The sequence below is a fragment of the Scyliorhinus torazame genome, chromosome 5 (genome assembly GCF_047496885.1).
Source record: "Scyliorhinus torazame isolate Kashiwa2021f chromosome 5, sScyTor2.1, whole genome shotgun sequence".
Classification (NCBI taxonomy): Eukaryota; Metazoa; Chordata; class Chondrichthyes; order Carcharhiniformes; family Scyliorhinidae; genus Scyliorhinus; species Scyliorhinus torazame.
The window spans coordinates 319,439,008-319,458,509 of NC_092711.1; the positions used below are offsets into that span (position 1 = coordinate 319,439,008).

A 19,502-nucleotide genomic window follows, 5' to 3' on the forward strand; every position below is an offset into this window, starting at 1 on the left:
ACAAATGACTCCAGACCCACCGTAATGTGGTTAATTCTTAGCTGCTCTCAAAGGCAATTAAGGATGGGCAGCAAGTGCTGGTCTTGCCAATGGTGTCCACTTCCTATTAACATATTTTTGAAAACTCCGCTTATGCCGTTGTGTTTCGGCATTGCCACAACCTCCATTCATAGAATTTACAGTGCAGAAGGAGGCCATTCGGCCCATCAAGTCTACACCAGCCCTCTGAATGAGCCCACCCCACCTTTTTGGACACTAAGGGCAATTTTGCATGGACAATCCACCTAACCTACACATCTTTGGACTGGGAGGAAACCGGAGCACCCAGAGGAAACCCACGCAGACACGGGGAGAACATGAAGACTTTGCACAGACAGTGACCCAAGCCGGACACTAAACCTGGGACCCTGAAGCTGCAGTGCTGCCCCTTTTCCTTTGGCCATCCCTCCTAGTATCCCCACTTTGACTTGGTATGCATTCTTTGGTCGATTCTTGGAAGCACCATGGGACCTTTTTTATTTGATGAACATGGTATTTAAAGGCAAATTGTGCACACAGTTTTTACTTTTGCAAAATTTAGCTTGTATTTATACAGTGACTTTAAAGTAGTAAAACCCCTCGAGACGCTTCACAGGAACATTATCAAATAACATTTTCCACCACACCACATGTTGGGACAGGTGACTTAAAGCTTGGGCAAAGAAGCCATAATTGGAGGAGTATTTTGTGATGCTGGAGGAGGTTATAGAAATAGGGAGGGACAATGCCATGGAGGAATTTGAATACGAGGAGGAGATATTTAAACTTGTGACATTGCTAGACTGTGAGTCAATGGAGACCAGTGATTACAGGGATGATGGGTCAAGAGATTTAGTGCAAGTTCGGATATGAACAGTTTTGGATGAGGTAAAATTTATGAAAGGTTCAAAACGGGAGGCTAGCCAGGAGCATATTGGAATAGTTTAATCTGGAGGCATGTATTCCGATTTCAGTAGTAGATGGGCTGAGACAGGAGAGGCACCAGTGATATTAGAGAAGTGGGAGTTGTGAAGGAAGGATTAGTAGCTTATTTCTGGGTCTAGTAGAACGCCAAGGTTGTCTACCCTAGTCTCAAACTGGCCAGGAAAGGGATGGAATTAGACAGCGGGCAGGCTCAGTTGCATTTCTCAGTGCAATGCATACAAGAAGGAAAGCAAGCAGGAATATACTGTACCTGCTCATACAATATTGGTTGTGGTGTCAGAAGAACAGATTGCAATGAAGGTACAACGCCCCTTTTTACAGAAATGTAACATAAAACCGGTTGTTAAGAATATTCCTGTGATATTAGCATGTTATCCATGGACTAATTAGGCCTCTGGTCTATTTTCGGATGATCGTCTCTTCCGGAGTTCTTTTAGACTCTGCTTTGACCATCAAGCTGCAGTAGTTAACTACTGTTTAGTAATAGCATTTTGGTAGACATTTTGCTTTTGGTAACAATCGTGAATTTTGTCACGTACTAATTGTGCTCTCACTTAAATGATTGAGACATAGATACTGTTTTTTTCATCATGTACGTAATGCTTCAGTCTGTACAGTGGTTTGAAAAACTAACTTGGCAAAGCAGCTGGATAGGACTTTGCACCAGCTGGCTTGAGCTTGTTTATGGACAAATCAGTGAAGCTGCATTGATAATATTTTGATTGAAATTTCAGTCCTTTGATCTGTATTTTAGACTGCTGTTATGAAGTTGTTTCACATTTTCAATTGGCTCTTTTTGACTTCAAGGTCATTTTCACACCTCTTGGCCACCTTCTGAACAGTTGAAATAGGAGCAGAAGTAGGCCATTCAGCATCTCAAGCCTGCTCCGCCATTCGATCAGATCATGCCTGACCTTTGTGTTTCAAGCTCTACATTTCCATCTACCTTCGATTCTCAGCAAGAATCTGTCTGCCTCCACCTTTAAGAATATTCAGCGACCCTGCCTCCACTGCCTTCTAAAGTAGAGAGTTCCAAAGCTCCACAACCCTCTAGGAAAATAATTCTCCTCATCTGTCCTAAAAGGGCAGCTCCTAATTTTAAAACTGTGTCCCCTAATTCTAGACTCTCCCACAAGAGTCTGCCTTACTGAGACCATGCAGGATCTTCTGTACGACAATCGATTCACCCTTCACTCACTCAAACCCCAGTGGAAATAAGCCCAGCCATTCCAACCTACCTTCATGAGGCTACCTGCTTATTCCAGGTATCAATCTAGTAAACCTCTGATCTGCCTCCTAGACATTTATGTCCTTCCTTGAATAAGGACAGAAAAACTGTGCAGATGTGGTCTCTGGTGGTTTCTCCCTTCCATGTCTTGATTTACTATTACTGAAATGTTTTTTGTATCCTCTACAGAAGCAAATTATTGCTTCATTTCACCCACCACTTCCTTATTATCAACTATAAACTCCCCATTTTCACTCTCCAGCAGACCACCACTCAACTTGCTCTTTACCTTTTAAAATACCTGCAGAAATTTTTGCTATCTGTTCCTACATTTCTAGCTAGCTCTTGTACTCCAATTTCTTTCTCCTGATTGACCCTTTGCCGTTCTTTATATTCTGACCTACCACCCCGCTTTTAGCGCAGTTGTATGCTTTTCCCTTCAGTTTGATGCTTTCCTTAAAAGCACATAAAAAGCAAGAGGGTAGCCAGGGAAAGGGTTGGCCCACTGAAGGATAGGCAAGGGAATCTATGTGTGGAGCCAGAGGAAATGGGTGAGGTACTAAATGAATACTTTGCATCAGTATTCACCAAAGAGAAGAAATTGGTAGATGTTGAGTCTGGAGAAGGGTGTGTAGATAGCCTGGGTCACATTGAGATCCAAAAAGACGAGGTGTTGGGTGTCTTAAAAAATATTAAGGTAGATAAGTCCCCAGGGCCTGATGGGATCTACCCCAGAATACTGAAGGAGGCTGGAGAGGAAATTGCTGAGGCCTTGACTTGGGCGGAGAGATGGCAGATGGAGTTTAATCCGGACAAATGTGAGGTAATGCATTTTGGAAGGTCTAATGCAGGTAGGGAATATACAGTGAATGGTAGAACCCTCAAGAGTATTGAAAGTCAAAGAGATCTAGGAGTACAGGTCACTGAAAGGGGCAACACAGGTGGAGAAGGTAGTCAAGAAGGCATACGGCATGCTTGCCTTCATTGGCCGGGGCATTGAGTATAAGAATTGGCAAGTCATGTTGCAGCTGTATAAAACCTTAGTTAGGTCACACTTGGAGTATAGTGTTCAATTCTGGTCGCCACACTACCAGAAGGATGTGGAGGCTTTAGAGAGGGTGCAGAAGAGATTTACCAGAATGTTGCCTGGTATGGAGGGCATTAGCTATGAGGAGCGGTTGAATAAACTCGGTTTGTTCTCATTGGAACGGAGGAGGTTGATAGAGGTCTACAAAATTATGAGGGGCATAGACAGAGTGGATAGTCAGAGGCTTTTCCCCAGGGTAGAGGGGTCAATTACTAGGGGGCATAGGTTTAAGGTGAGAGGGGCAAGGTTTAGAGTAGATGTACGAGGCAAGTTTTTTACGCAGAGGGTAGTGGGTGCCTGGAACTCGCTGCCGGAGGAGGTGGTGGAAGCAGGGATGATAGTGACATTTAAGGGGCATCTTGACAAATACATGAATAGGATGGGAATAGAGGGATACGGACCCAGGAAGTGTAGAAGATTGTAGTTTAGTAGGGCAGCATAGTCGGCACGGGCTTGGAGGGCCGAAGGGCCTGTTCCTGTGCTGTACATTTCTTTGTTAACTGCTTGAGTTAACCACAGATGGTGGGTCATCCCCTTAGATTTTTCCTTAATAGTAGAAATATACTTATTCTGAGTATGAAATATCCCCTTGAATGTCTGCCACTGATCTATCCCCTAGCCAGATATTCCAGTTCACTACAGCTAGTTCAGTGTTCATGCCCACATAGTTGCCCTTATTTGTTTAAAATGCTAGTCTTCGCCCATTCTCTTCCCTTTTAACCTGGGTGTAACCAGTAAAGTTAGCATACCCAGTAATGCATTTAGAAAAAACATTTTGAACCTCAATACCTGGACTGTAAAAGATAATGTAACTTGCAATCACAGTTATTACAGATTGGATTTTCTAACTTATTAAATTTGTTGCACTCATTTGTGTCTAACCATTCAGTGACAGGTGCACCCTTTATACTATCTTTATTTCAGAAGCTTCATACTCCTGTTATGGGCGAGGCGTTTTCAGAACCCCAAAATGTATGATGGAGTTCAACCAACCTCTCCCTTTAATGTATTTGTTGCTTTTCCTAGCACACGGCTTTTCCCCTAGGTGTGGGATTACAATTATGGACACGTGGGTTTTTAAACACAAACGCTGTTTATTCCATGAACTCAACTTAACATCTTAAATAAACATTGTATCTCTTAACGCCCCTTACTTCAAAGATAACTCAGAAAATATTGCAACAGTAAATAACTCCTTAAAATGTTCCTTCAAACTTCCAAGAGACTTAACACCTTTAAACAAAATCACATCAGGTTAAAGACTTTACTTTAAATCACCCAAATGATCCAGCTATAGTCTTTCATGGCAGAAATCCAGCTCCCTGCAAACAGAGACACACTCCCAAGCTCTTTTCAAACTTGCAGCTCTCTGGAAACACACAGATACCAGCTGCTTTTTAAAACTGAAACTAAAAACCTGCAAAATGGCTGACCTAAAGCCCAGCTCCACCCACTCTCTGACATCACTGTTTTCTTAAAGGTACATTGCTTAAACATCCATGTCTTAAAGGTACTCTCACATGACACCCCCGTTTCTATACCCATAGCATTACTAATGCACTCTGAAGGGGGAATAACCAATCTGACCAGTCTTTCCATGGGACATCCCAGAAGTGGTGTCTACTTGACCAAAGTTATGTTAATGTAGAAATAATAAAAATAATGCGGGGGGAAATCAGATCAGGCAACATTTGTGGTGAGAGGAAGGTAAGAATTTTAAGTTGATCTGAAAGGAAACACTGGGTGTTTCTCTGGTTGGCAATCAGTAACTAGTGGTGTCCCTCAGGGATCAGTGTTGGGCCCACAACTGTTCACAATTTACATAGATGATTTGGAGTTGGGGACCAAGGGCAATGTGTCCAAGTTTGCAGACGACACTAAGATAAGTGGTAAAGCAAAAAGTATGCAGAGGGATTTGGATAGGCTAAGTGAATGGGCTAGGGTCTGACAAATGTGAGGTTATCCATTTTGGTAGGAATAACAGCAAAAGGGATTATTATTTAAATGTGCAGAGAGACCTGGGTGTGCTAGTGCATGAGTCGCAGAAAGTTGGTTTTCAGGTGCAACAGGTGATTAAGAAGGCAAATGGAATTTTGTCCTTCATTGCTAGAGGGATGGAGTTTAAGACTAGGGAGGTTCTGCTGCAATTGTATAAGGTGTTAGTGAGGCCATACCTGGAGTATTGTGTTCAGTTTTGGTCTCCTTACTTGAGAAAGGACGTACTGGCACTGGAGGGTGTGCAGAGGAGATTCACTAGGTTAATCCCAGAGCTGAAGGGGTTGGATTACGAGGAGAGGTTGAGTAGACTGGGACTGTACTTGTTGGAATTTAGAAGGATGAGGGGGGATCTTATAGAAACATATAAGATTATGAAGGGAATCGATAGGATAGATGCGGGCAGGTTGTTTCCACTGGCGGGTGAAAGCAGAACTAGGGGGCATAGCCTCAAAATAAGAGGAAGTAGATTTAGGACTGAGTTTCGGAGGAACTTCTTCACCCTAAGGGTTGTGAATCTATGGAATTCCTTGCCCAGTGAAGCAGTAGAGGCTCCTTCATTAAATGTTTTTAAGATAAAGATAGATAGTTTTTTGAAGAATAAAGGGATTAAGGGTTATGGTGTTCGGGCCGGAAAGTGGAGCTGAGTCCACAAAAGATCAGCCATGATCTCATTGAATGGTGGAGCAGGCTCGAGGGGCCAGATGGCCTACTCCTGGTCCTAGTTCTTATGTTCTTATGTTAAGAAATATGCAGTGAATTTGCTAGAATAACTTCGCTAATCTAGTTTCTTAAAATTGCAGAAGAGAAGTGAAGATGGGCTGGAAATAGTTCACTTTTTAAAGTATCTTTTATACCATCCCTTTCTGGCACTCGTTATATTTGTCAGTCAACACGCAAAATTGTCTCCAGAATGGTGGTGCTTTTGAAGATGTTTACTACAGCTCCACCCGTTGAATTTTAGACCCTTTATTAAATGTTTCCACTGTTTGAGCTGTGCTGCAACATTGATTCTGTTTCATGCTAGTGGAGGCATAGAAAGCTAACAGATAGTGCCACTTGGCCCATTTTATTTGTGCCAGCTGTGAAATAAGCCACCCAGCCTCATCCCACTCTCCAGCATTTGGGCTGAGCAGTTTCATGCAGAACGAGGCCATTCGGACCATCGAGTCTGCACCGACCCTCGGAAAGAGTACCCTACCTAGGACCACGCCTCCACCCTATCCTCGTAACCCCACCTAACCTTTTTGGACACTAAGTAGAAATTTAGCATGACCAATTCACCTAGCCTGCACATCTTTGGACTGTGGGAGGAAACAGGAGCACCCAGAAGAAACCCATGCAGACACGGAGACGGGGGGGGGGGGGGGGGGGAAGAGTGCAAACTCCACACAGGCAGTCACCCGAGGCCGGAATTGAACCCAGGTCCCTGGTGCTGTGAGGCAGCTGTGCTAACCACTGTGCCGCCCCACTTCCTCTACACCTCTCGGTATCCTCGCTTTCTAATCCTTTACCTTGTTTGACCTCCCCAAGTGCATCACCCCACATTTCTCTGGGTTAAAATCCATTTGCCACTTTTCTGCCTATCTGATCTATCCAACGATATCTTTCTGCCGTTTACAGCTACCCTCCTTGCTATCAAACACACTGCCAATGTTTGTGTCATCTGTGAACTTATTGATCTTCCCCTATATATGGGAATCAGAACATCAGAAGCTAGTTATCTCCGTGATGATATAGAGTAGAGATGTAATTCTCAGCCTGTCAATCCAAGTAAAAGTTCCATTTGTTTTTTTTAGCATTGACAATCTTAATGGATAATCTATTCATATAGTAGTCAGAAGGTTAAAGGTATTTCCAGAACAGCCAAAGTCTTATTTTTGTGGTAGATAACAATGAGAAAATTCAGGGAGCATTAACAGACCTGGGGAAAATGATTCAAGACAATTAATTGAGAGGTAGAATTCCACTGGTATTTGCTTTTCATGTGTAAAACTTTTACGGAAAGAGTAAAGCTGGCAGCTCTGCAAAACAAAGGTTTTCTTGAAGTAAAATTAAGGAATTTGCATTGTTCATTGCTTCTCAAAACTTGACAGCCTGAAGTGTATTGGGGTTGTTGGACTTTTCTTTTGAAGCTGCAGTTTGTTCAGTAATGTAAACATACACAATATTTTGTTAATGAAAGAGAACTTACAAGGGAAGGAGCTTTGCTGAGCTTTGTCTCGTACTCCATTGGAGTGTTGCTCATGGATGGGCCTGTCAGGTACCAGAGAATTTGGAACATGTCGCAGGAAAAGAGACTGCACCCTTTAAATAAGTTGGAAAGCTCAATTGCAGAAAGTAATATTGTGTCCGTACTCTGCATGTCTTTCGCAGCCTACTTGAAACACAACCTTTGAACAAACCTACTCAGTCTCCCGTCATGTCTTTGTTGTCAGTACCATGTTAAAAAACTCATCCTCTGGGTATTGTTCCACATTCAAGCCTCCATACAATGCAAGCTGATTCTCCCGTGTCTACATGGGCTTCCTCCCACAGTGCAAAGATGTGGATTGGCCATGATAAAATTGCCCCTTAGTATCCAGGGATGTGCAGGTTAGATGGTTTATGGGGATAGGACAGGGGTAGTGGGACTAGGAGGGTGCTCTTTCAGAGGGTTGGTGCAGACTCGATGAACTGAATGGCATCTTTCAGAACAGATGGGGAACTGGTTTGCTTTTGTATATTCTCTAGCTGTATTAAATGCTAATGCTCTGACCATTTATTGCCAAACATAAACATTAAACAATGGCAACATTTCACTTGTCACAGTTACAATAATGAGATTAATTTAAATATTGTTAGCCTTGGTGTAAATATTTCACAGTTTTAGGTGTAAATATTTCAGTTTTATACAAAAGGAGCCACTAGGTATTAATCTAATACAAGATCGTAAACACTGTAACTATCCTTTGCAACATCTTAAGATTGGTTACATGAGCAAGTTATGGGATAAACATTCCAGTCCTGCCGACGGCGGGAATAGTCACAGGCGGGACAGAAATGTTGGTGAACTACTTCAAGGTCTGTTGACCTTGGTGGAATTTCTGAACTTGGAGCTGGCACAACTGGAAACTCTCACCCTGTGCATTAAAGTTGTTCATAAACATTGCTGGAAAGAAAATATGTCTGTGTGCATACAAAATGGATTTAATTTTGAGCTAGAGGTTCTTGGCCTCTTTGTACCAGTTGAACAGGACAAAATGAAAAGATAAGTCTATGAAACCATTACTACAACTTAATCAACAAAACTTTATCTTTTTTAGTGTGCTGGGGAGGAAAAGCGAGTTGACAGTCGGACAGTTTATGTTGGTCATCATCCAACTCCTGGGATAGAAACATTTCTTCCTCCAAGTTTTTGTGACAACAGAATAGTGTCATCAAAGGTATGCCTGTTTCTAACTTATCCTCAAAATATTCCTGTGCCATATAGGAATTATATGTCTACCTAGTTAATTACCATTGAACTGGATTATTTAGTTTTGCTTAGCTGACATGAAGGTGTGTAAGAAGAAATGGTGTCAAAATTCCGATCTGGCAGCATCTGTGGAGAGAGAAACGTAGTTAATGTTAGGAGTCCAATATGACTGCTCTTCAGAACTGAGGAGCGGTCAAAATGTGGTGAATGTTATGCTGTTGGAAAAGGGGGATGGGTCAGATGGAGCAAAAAGGAAGGTCAAGAATAGGTTTGAGGGCAGGGAGATTAAATGGCAAAGATGTCATGGAACAGAAAGGTGGCAATGATAGTAATTGCTCGGGGGCTTACATTTCTGTCCTTGACCTGCTGCAGTGTTCCAGTGAATCCCAGCGCACGCTTGAGGAACAGCACCTCCTCTTCTAATAAGGCACTTTACAGCCTTCCGAACTCAATGTTTTTTTTTAAATTTAGAGTATCCAATTCATTTTATCCAATTCGGGCAATTTAGCGTGTTCAATCCACCTACATTGCACATTTTTGGGTTGTGGGGGCGAAACCCACGCAAACACGGGGAGAATGTGCAAACTCCACACGGACAGTGACCCAGAGCCGGGTTTGAACCTGGGACTTCGGCGCCGTGAGACTGCAGTGCTACCACTGCACCACCGTGCTGCCCTCTTCCGAACTCAATGTTGAGTTTAACAACTGCAGACCATAAGCTCTGTCCTTCATTTTGTATTTCATCCCACCTCTTTTCTCTCCCAGTTCCAGTCTCTTTTTTTTCTGCTTTGCTTTCTGACAGCGCAGATCTTTTCTGCTATTAACACCTCCTCTAGACCAACACTACCATTCCCACCTGTGTTTCATGACATCTTTGACATTTAATCTCCCTCGTCCTCTAACCTATCCCTGACCTTGCCCAACCTGGCACAACACTCCCCAACCCCTTTTTCACAGCATAAAGCCCATCACATTTCTATTTCTCTCCAGTTCTGAAGAGGAGTCATGTTGAACTAGAAACAGACCAGAGTTTTCCAGCATTTTACAGCATCTGGAGTATATTGCCTTTATTTAGGAAGCAGTCATTTCCTGTGATGTGTGGATTTTTAAAAAGTTGTATGTTCGAGACTGACCAGTAAAAAAGACTTGTGAATGAACTGACAGCCAATTTTTATATCGTTCCCCTTGTACAGAACAAGAATTCAGATCACTATAAGGAGTGCCAGTCAATGTGTGGGGAAGAAAATTGTTTCGGATGGGATGGGTGAAGCAGCATTCAAAGTAAAGGTTATCATGAGGCTCCTGAAAGCAGGAAGACAGATACATTTTGGAGCTGACACAGATTTAATGTGATTTGCAAAGCCAGCGCAAATTTGTTAAGGACAAATTACTTTCTCCTTCCCTGTACTATTTTGTGATTCCATCATGTGGAGGAAATAAACTGGCATTGGAAGAGCAGATTGTTCTGTCCAGGGATATCTGAAGGAGATAGCATACATAAATTAAGCCTTGTCCATGGAGAAATTTGAGCACCATGTTGTGAATCTTATAACATCTTATAAGGGCGACACGGTAGCTCAGTGGTTAGCACTGTTGCTTCACAGCGCCAGAGTCCCAGGTTCGATTCCTGGCTTGGGTCACTGTCTGTGCAGAGTCTGCACGTTCTCCCCGTGCCTGCGTGGGATTCCTCCGGGTGCTCCGGTTTCCTCCCACAAGTCCCGAAAGACGTGCTTGTTAGGTGAATTGGACATTCTGAATTCTCCCTCCGTGTATCCGAACAGGCGCCAAAGTGTGGTGACTAGCGGATTGTCACAGTAACTTCATTGCAGTGTTAATAATGTAAGCCTTACTTGTGACAATAAAGATTATTATTATTAATAGATTTATCTAAATTCATGAAGTTTAGTTTATGGTGGCAAGGATTGTTGGTGGGGCAGAGGACCTGGGGTATAGCATTCTGAACAACCTATTATTTATTTATGGAAGCTAGTAAGAAGAGAATTTGAGGAGTAAAGCTGACCGGGCAGCTTTTCAGTTATATAGGGTAGGGCAAGGCAAGGGCAGAGACAATTAAAGTGAAGCAGCAGAGGAAAAAGGTTTGGTTTGTGATGGATTGGATGCAGGCTGGCAGCTTGAGTTTAGCAGCATGTTGAAATATTGTGCTTTCAGGCATAGCTTGAGGTGGCGAGGGTGGTTAACCAAGGCAGTAGCATTTGGGTGTTGGGAAGAGCCAAAGGGGATAAAATAAAAGCTATGATTTTGCCAATCTTTGTCACATGGGCAGTGGTAGTGTATGGCAACAGCGGTAAAATTGAATGTAATGAAAAACCTAAAGCTAAATATCTTTGGGATACATGTGGATATTCACCTCTTGCTTATAACAAGAATTTCTTGCTTCAGTTCAATCTGCTAAATTGGACTATATACAGGGTTCTGCAGAGAAATCTATAAACCAGCATATTTGGGTTATCTTTTCCCAATTATACTTTGGTCTTTTCGGGGGTTGTTTATTTTCTCCTCTTAGTACATCCTTGTGTTGCTTCTGCCTTCTAATCAATTTGATCACCCAAACGGTAATGACAAAATTGGTTATTGTTTCCCCAACTCCAAAAGTGGTATTTGAGGAAGTGCTTATTACATCTCTAATCTGAGAATTAAAGAGTTAAAACCTTTAAACCTGCTATTTGTGTCTGAACAATATCTATTTGTAAACCTGTTATATCTTTTTCCAACTTGCAGAGTGTTTTTATTTTTTGCTTTGGCTTAAAGCACCTCCAGGGAAAGTTAAAGCTCATTCTACCAGAGCAGCGGCAGCTTTGTGGGGCTAATAATAGATCGCCCTAATTACTGGAGAATGTAAAGATGTAGTACTCCACTTTACTGCGTTTATCTCTCTCAGTCCAAAATTAATTTTGGAAAAGTTGAGATCATGTTTGATTCCTCAGCATGCTGTAAAGTTATCTTAACTCCTTTGTGTGCAGTGCAGCATTCAGAGTTCTAAGGATTTATGGGGATGATTGGATCTTTTGCCAATAATTTTCATTTTCCAAAGGGAGTTCTTCCATACAGCATCTAGGAACATCTGAAGCAATAAGCAAACAAATTGAGAGACCTATGTCTAAAGCTTGCATTCACTAAGGACTTTAAATAACATTGATTAAAAAATCCAGCTTACATTGTAATTTCATGGCTGCAAACACTCATTCATTAAAAATGTGTTTAAACATAAAGATTTACAACCATCGCATAAAGATTAACGTGCCAGGAAAATTATCTATTTGCTTTAATAGTGTATTTGAAGATGGCAAGTGAAGACTGTAAGAGTGTAACGTAAATGTTTAAAATGACAAAGGGGTTTAATATGATAGATGCAAAGAAACATTTTCTTCCTCTGTTAGGGATTCTTAAATTTAAAGCAACAAACTTGAAGTATTGTTTCTTAAAGGGTCATGGAAATCTGGAACACCCTGCTCTGCAAACGACTGGATGTTGAGTTAATTGAAAAATTAAGGGCTGAAATCAGTTGATTTTTTTTTTTTGTAGCATTAGGCTGGGTACCAAGAAAAATAGAGAATGGTTGGGTAAATGATGTAGTACAAATCTGCCATACTCTTAGTTGAACGGCCAAGGCCTACTGCTGTCTATGTATTCTTACATTGCTGTTTGAAGGCGATGAAAACTTACCTTTCCTCTTTCTTTTCCTTCACTTGCAGTACACATACTGGAACTTTATTCCGAAAAATCTGTTTGAACAGTTCAGAAGAATTGCAAATTTCTACTTTCTTATTATATTCCTTGTACAGGTACGCTGAACTTCTGTGTGTGTGTGGGGGGGGGGGGGGGGGGTGCTAAACTTTTATCAATGTATGACGTGATGTATGTATGACGTAAATAATTTGACACTGCTATGAATCTACAGTCCTTTATTAATGTGCAATATGCATGTATTTTCTGGCTGTTGCGCAATTGTACTTTTTTTAAGCAGATTATACTTTTCAATGAATGAAAATGTTGCTAAGCTGATCTTTAAGCATGCCTTTGTCTAGATTTTCCTCCAACATTCCTGTGCTTAGAAACAGTATTTACTGTAATTATCAATTTTCCCCCCTCAGGTTATTGTTGATACTCCAACCAGCCCAGTAACCAGTGGACTGCCTCTCTTTTTCGTGATTATTGTAACTGCAATCAAACAAGTAAGATGTTGAGTAATCCTGCTGTATAATACAGAATTCTATATGAAACCTCCTGATTTAATCTGAAACTTATCAAAAGCCTACTTAACATGCAAGCAATTTGTTTATTCTTTGCAAAACAGACTTCCCTTTTTCTTGGCACTGGGTTATTGCCAGCAAGGAAGCATTTATTCTCTTGTGCATTTGAATAACACACGGATACTGAAGTTTAAAAAAAAATACATGTGTTTGAGGTGTACAAACAATCGTTGCGTCCAAATAATTCACAAAGTAATTGAACATTTGCTGAGCTCACTATTCATGTTTTCCTGCTTTTTACACTTTACAGGGCTATGAAGATTGGCTCAGACACAAAGCGGATAATTCTGTGAATAAAAGTCCCGTCTATGTTGTCAATGAAGGAAGAATAGTAGAAAAGCAAAGTGAAAAAATTCAGGTAACATTTCTGGCACTTTGAAACTCGCACTGATTGCATTGGTGCTTTACTCTGCTGAAAATCCAAACTAAGTGCTGTGGCCTAGTTGGTTAAAGCGTCTGTTTAGTAAACAGGAGATCCTCAGTTCAAATCCCGGCGGTGCCGTTACTATGCTGAAATTCCAAAATTTAATAAGTAATCATCTGCACCAAGTGTTTCTTTATCAAAAATTGCTTGCGTCTCGTGGTTTCCAATGCAGTGCTGCCATACTAAATTAACGGGGGTACTTGATTTAAACCATGCGAGCAGTCAAATCCCAAATATAAAGTGAGAAAAGACCTGTTTAAAAATGTTGCTGTAACTTTTAAAACCATCTTCCTCCCTAATAGGTTTCATGTTGTGCATTCATTTAAAAGAATATCAAAGTGCACTGTGGGACTAAAATTGTGCAACTCGGATTGATGGCTATCATTTGCATTGAGATTGACTGAGTGTTATGTCAGCTTATTCCGTCCCAACAACCCCTTTAGCTAGAGTCTGACTTGAACAGGTTGCTCTTGATTCATTGTGCACAGTTTAAATGGAGCAGAGGGGGCTGATTTACTTTATTTTTCCATCCATCTTTCAGGTGATGATACCCAAATAGTTTACACATTTAATAAGTCGTTTTGACAACCATGTGGTATGTGAGTATGGAATGGAATCGCTCCTCTTCCGTTATTACATACTATCAGAAAAATGTCTGCTCTGGCTCAGTTAGTAACATGCCTCTTGAATCAGAAGATTGTGGGTTCAAAGTCCCACTGAAGGACTTGGAGCGCACAAATCAAGCTGGCATTCCAGTGACAGAGTGCTGCACTGTTGGACGCACTGTCTTTTGAGTCAAATATTAAACCGAGGCTCTGTCTCAGGTAGATGTAAAAGATCCATTGCACTAATTTCACAGAGGAGAAGTGAGGTTTGGCCCCAGTGCCCTGACTAATACTTAGGTCTCGGTCAACATCACAAACCGATTATCTAGTTGTTATCATATAGCTGTTCATGGGATCTTTGTGTATTCAAATTGACTGCCGCATTTCCTACATTACGACATTGATTTTTGTTCAAGAGCAGCACTTCATTAACTGTGAACTTATGGCATGAAAATACCTACATAAATGCAAGGGGTCTTTTTTAAACTGTTCACAATGTATGGTTGATGCCCTTCGTTTTCAAATTATTTTTGTGTGTGTTGCTAGTATTGCCATCCTTACCAGCAATACCAAATTAAAATGTACCAAAGACTTTATGGAGGAAAAAGACATCAGCGAGGGCAGGTACTGCCTTATTAGGGGGAGAGGTGTTAAGACCTGGCTATTAGTTTGCTTGGAACACCTTTTGCAGGAAACATTCAACTTGGATGAATTAAAGGATTTTTAAGCTGTGTACTGAAGCTCTTCAGTTGTATAATTCCAAGAAAAAAAAGCAATTTCTTTTAAGGCTTTACATTGTCGAATGACCAAATCTGGGCGAGTTATTCCTCAACCCATATTGTTATGGGCCAGGGTTTAGAACACTGCAAAGTATATAATGGAGTTCACCTGACCTACAACTGTTGATTTATTTTGGTTACGATGAGCACAAGGGCCTGCCTTTCAGGGTTATTCAACTGAGGCCTTAAGCTCTTTTAATCAAAAAACAAAGTTTATTCTACGAATTTAGTTAACATTTTATATTCACACACAGTAAACATTTTCATCAACTACCAACATAAATACCCCACACAGCTACAATACTCTATGTATAACCCTTAATAAATTTCCCCCTTGAGCTGTTCCAATTTAATAACAAGATCCCATAAACCAGAAAACCCTTTTTAAAGGTGTGGCCCAGCACTCAGACCTGGTTTGGATGCTCTTGTGTCCTTTCCAAAACAGCAGGTTTGAATTCCTTCCAGAAAACAGTTATTTCTTTTCAAGTTATCAAGCAGTCTGGAAACAGCTTTTCAAATGCAGATAGAGGGAAAAAAAATATTTCTCAACCTGTGTTGTACAAACCAGTTAAAGCTCAAAGCGAAAGTAAAACTCAGCCACAGCCCAGCTCCCAACTCAAAAAAGAAAGTAAAAACCCAGGGCCACAGCCCAACTCCACCCACACAATGACATCACTGAAGCCATGTGATGAGACAAAAGGGGCACTCCCATGACAATATACTTTGCATTTAATCAATTTCAGACTTGCTGAGTGTAGTATTGATATTGAAACTCATTTAACAAGTTCTTCAATGTCCTGCGCAGTTACCTTGGCAAGATGTGCAGAGCTGCTGGCTGATTTTTCACCTTTTGTAAGGAATCATAGAATAGTACTAAACGGGAGGATCCCATTGAGTCTGCATCGACTCTTTTGACGAGATACCCAGTTAGTCCTACTCACCCAGCTCTTTCCCCATATCCGGCAATCAAAGTATTTATCCAATTCCCTTTCAGCTTTGCCTTATCCCCATGTTTGTAACCACTTGATTTGTTTTTATAGCCTGATATTTTTTATCTCTTGTCAGAAATTGCAATTTAGGTACTGCTGCTTCTGATGGATTATATCACTGTTTTGTTCCCACTCATCATTATTTCCATTTAGGATTTGCCCTTATGTTCTCAATGTTGCTATTCGTTATTGCATTGCTTTTTAATGAGATGTGTTGTTCCAATTGGCTGAACTGCAAACCTTCAAAAATAACTTTGTAAGTCTTTTTTTTAAAAATACACAGCATTATTATTTTTTAGATGGAGTTTCCAGCTCCAACTTTAGTTTCCATTTAACTTGTCATTCAGTGATTGTCATTGATATTTTCCAAAGCCACAAAGGATCAACCATAAGGTTGAGCTCAACAGACTGATGAATGCTGGGTATGTTTTCCAAATTGACGTCACTGTTATTTCCATTTAGTTGTCAGCCAAAGATCAACCTTTCTTCACATTCATCCAAAGTCTACCACTGACTTAGTGTTTTATATCTGCACAGGAAGCCAACATTGAAGCACCTTAATTCATAATTTATGTTTGCAAATGTATGTATACGTATAGCTGGTGGCAAAGCCTGTGCAGTCATGTATGCGAATGAGTTTTGGAAAACGACTTGTCAACACCTGTGTTGTCTACAAAATCTATTTGGACTAATTCCAAAATTTATTATGACTTAAAACACATTTGGTTTGATGTCAGCATATTTTTGTTATTTGTATAATAAATATTTAATCTTGCTTTCCTGATTTTCTGGTATCTTTCCGTATTTATTTAGAGTCAGAGTCCTACAGCACAGAAAAAGCCCTTCGGCCCATCTCTGCTGGTCAAAATACCACCTAACTATTCTAATCTCATCTTCCAACACTTGGCCCATAGCTTTGGTTGCCGTGGGATCGCAAGTGCACATCTAAATACTTCTTAAATGTTATGAGGGTCTCTGCCTCCACCACCCTGGTGCAGACGTGATGGGTCGAATGGCCTCCTGCACATGCCCGTCATAATTTTATACGTCTCAATCATGTCGCCCATCAGTCTCCTCTGCTCCAAGGAAAACAACCCAAATCAATCATTCTCTCTTCATAACTAAAACTCTCCCAGGCAATATACTAGTAAATCTCCCCTGCACCCTTTCCAGCCCACTCGCGCCCCTCCTATAATTTGGATTCCAGAACTTCACACAATACTCTAGCTGTGGTCTAACAACATTATATACAGTTCCAGCATAACCTCCCTGCTCTTAAGCCTTGCCTAATAAAGGCAAGTATACCATGTGCCTTCTTAACCATTGTATCCACCTGCTCTGCTACCTTAAGGGACCGATGTACATACACACCAAGGCCCCTCTGATCCTCCGGTGCTTCCCAGGGTCCTGCCAGTTATCATGTATTCTCTTGCCTTGTTTCTCCAGCCCAAGTGCATCATCGTCCACCTATCTGCATTGAATTCCATTTGCCACAGACCAGCCCATCTGACCAACCCATCTATCTCCTCCTGTTATCTAAGGCTATCCTCCCCACTAAGGCTATCCTCCTCACCCACCAATTTTTGTATCATCCGCAAACTTACTGATCAACCCTCCTGCATTCGTACCTAAATCATTTATCGAATCCACAAACAGCGAGGGCCCCAACACTGATCACTACCGGACCCCACTGGACGCAGGCCTCCAGCCAGAAAAACACCTCTCGACCATCACCCACTGCTTCCTCCCACTCAGTCAAGTTTGGATCTATTTTGCCAAATTTCCTTCGATCCCATGGACTTTACCTTTGCTTTCAATCTCCTATGTGGGACCTTATCAAAAGCCTTGCTGAAGTGCAAGTCGATACGTCAAATACATTTCCCACGTCTGCACACATGATCACCTCTGAAAAATTCATGATGGTCAGACTTTTAAGCCTGCCTGACCACTCTGAACCCCCCTCTCTGTCTATGTTAATCTCATTAATTTTATAACAACCCTTCTCTCTGATTTCTATGCCCACATCGTCCCCCTCACTGACACAAAAGTATTAATTTAGAATCATACCCATCCTCTGGCTCCACACACAAATTACCACTGTGGTCTTTAATGTCTCCTACTCCTTTACCCTTAAAGTACTTGTAAAACAACTTGGGATTTTCATTTATTTTACCTGCCAGTGTCCTTTTATGCCTCTTTTTTGCTCTCTTAATTTCATTTGTAAGTTTCCTTGTGCACATTCTGTCCACCTCTAGGGCTTCTGCTTTTTTGAGCCCTCGATATCTGCCATAAGCCTACCTTTTTCTCCCGATCCAGTGCTGTACATCCCTCAATATCCATGGTTCACTATCCCACCCTTTTTCTTGATTAGAATGTGCTGACCCTGTACTCTCCCTGTTTCCTTCTTGAATGCAGCCCACTGTTCTGTCACAGATTTATCTAAATGTGTCTACTCCCAGTCCACTCTGGCCAAATATTATCTGATCTTATTAAAATCGGCCTTTATCTCAGGCCTATCCATAGAATCCCTACAGTACAGAAGGAGGCCGTTCAGCCCATCGAGTATGCACCAACCCTCTGAAGAAGCACTCCACCCAAACCCACTTCCCCGCTCTATCCCAATAAACCCGCGACCTAACCTACACATCCCTGGACACTAAGGGACAATTTAGCATGGCCATCTACCTAACCTTCACGTCTTTGGAGTGTGGGAGGAAACCAGAGCACCCAGCGGAAATCCATGCAGATACTGGGAGAACGTGCAAACTCAACACACACAGTCATCCAATGCTGGAATTGAACCTGGGTCCCTGGTGTTCTGAGGCAGCAGTGCTAGCCACTGTGCTTGACCTTTTCCATAATTCCATAACATTCTGCAAAATCCTCCCCCACTGATGTTTCAACCACTCGACCAGCTTCGCTGAGCCCAGGTCCACCCCTCTCTTGTAGGACCATCTACATACTGGCTTAAAAAGTTCTCCTGAATGCATTTTAAGAATTCTGCTCCCTCTAAACCTCTTTCACTGTGGCTACCAGTTAACATTGGTGAAGTTGGAGGCAGGATCTGGATATAAAATCTAATTTTGGTTTGAAATCTCATAGGAAATGGCTCAAATGAACATATTTAAAGATGTGCAAACTTTGGTCAAGTTATTGAATCCGGTATGACTTTCACAATATAGAACCTCAATTGTCATCACAAGTCACCATGGTCCTATGTACATCTGATTTTATTTAACCCTCTGGTTGTGTCTGGCATGCTATATGTATTTAAATAAAACTTGAATGGAAGCTCAATGGCTGAATTTTAAATTGTTGGATTCGGCTAACATTCAAAAGTGAATTGTCCCTGGTGCGGTTTATAATTTCCTCTAAAATTCTTAGGTGACTGCCTCCTAACTCGTCCAAGGAGCCTAATATAATGTCATGCAATGTGAGCTATTTGTGAAATTAAATTATTACTAATTAAATTGGAAAATAGATCAACACTTGTTGCCTGAAACATGTCTTTGGCCATGTTTCCTCCAAGCTATGCAACTATGTGACCAGGCAGAAATATGGAAGTACCACGCAGTACAACAAGCAGGCTCTCCACAACCAATGTTCTGTTTAAGGTATAGGACAATGTAGCAATCTTAAAGGGACCTCACAGTGCAACAAGCAAGCTGTGCAGAATGAAAAATTGGGGGAACATTCATTTTTGG

The 19,502-nt window shown here is 41.3% G+C and overlaps 1 protein-coding gene across 6 annotated transcripts in view; it reads left to right on the forward strand.

Moving 5' to 3' along the window:
• The window catches only part of atp11c (ATPase phospholipid transporting 11C), a 152,951-nt gene that overhangs the window by 24,118 nt on the left and 109,331 nt on the right, over window positions 1-19,502 (forward strand). For all 6 annotated transcript variants that reach the window (XM_072505946.1, XM_072505951.1, XM_072505950.1 and 3 more), the window contains exons 2-5: window positions 8,579-8,698; window positions 12,444-12,533; window positions 12,843-12,923; window positions 13,252-13,359. In XM_072505946.1, the coding sequence (XP_072362047.1) occupies window positions 8,579-8,698; window positions 12,444-12,533; window positions 12,843-12,923; window positions 13,252-13,359 (399 nt within the window). The remainder of the gene's footprint in view (window positions 1-8,578; window positions 8,699-12,443; window positions 12,534-12,842; window positions 12,924-13,251; window positions 13,360-19,502) is intronic.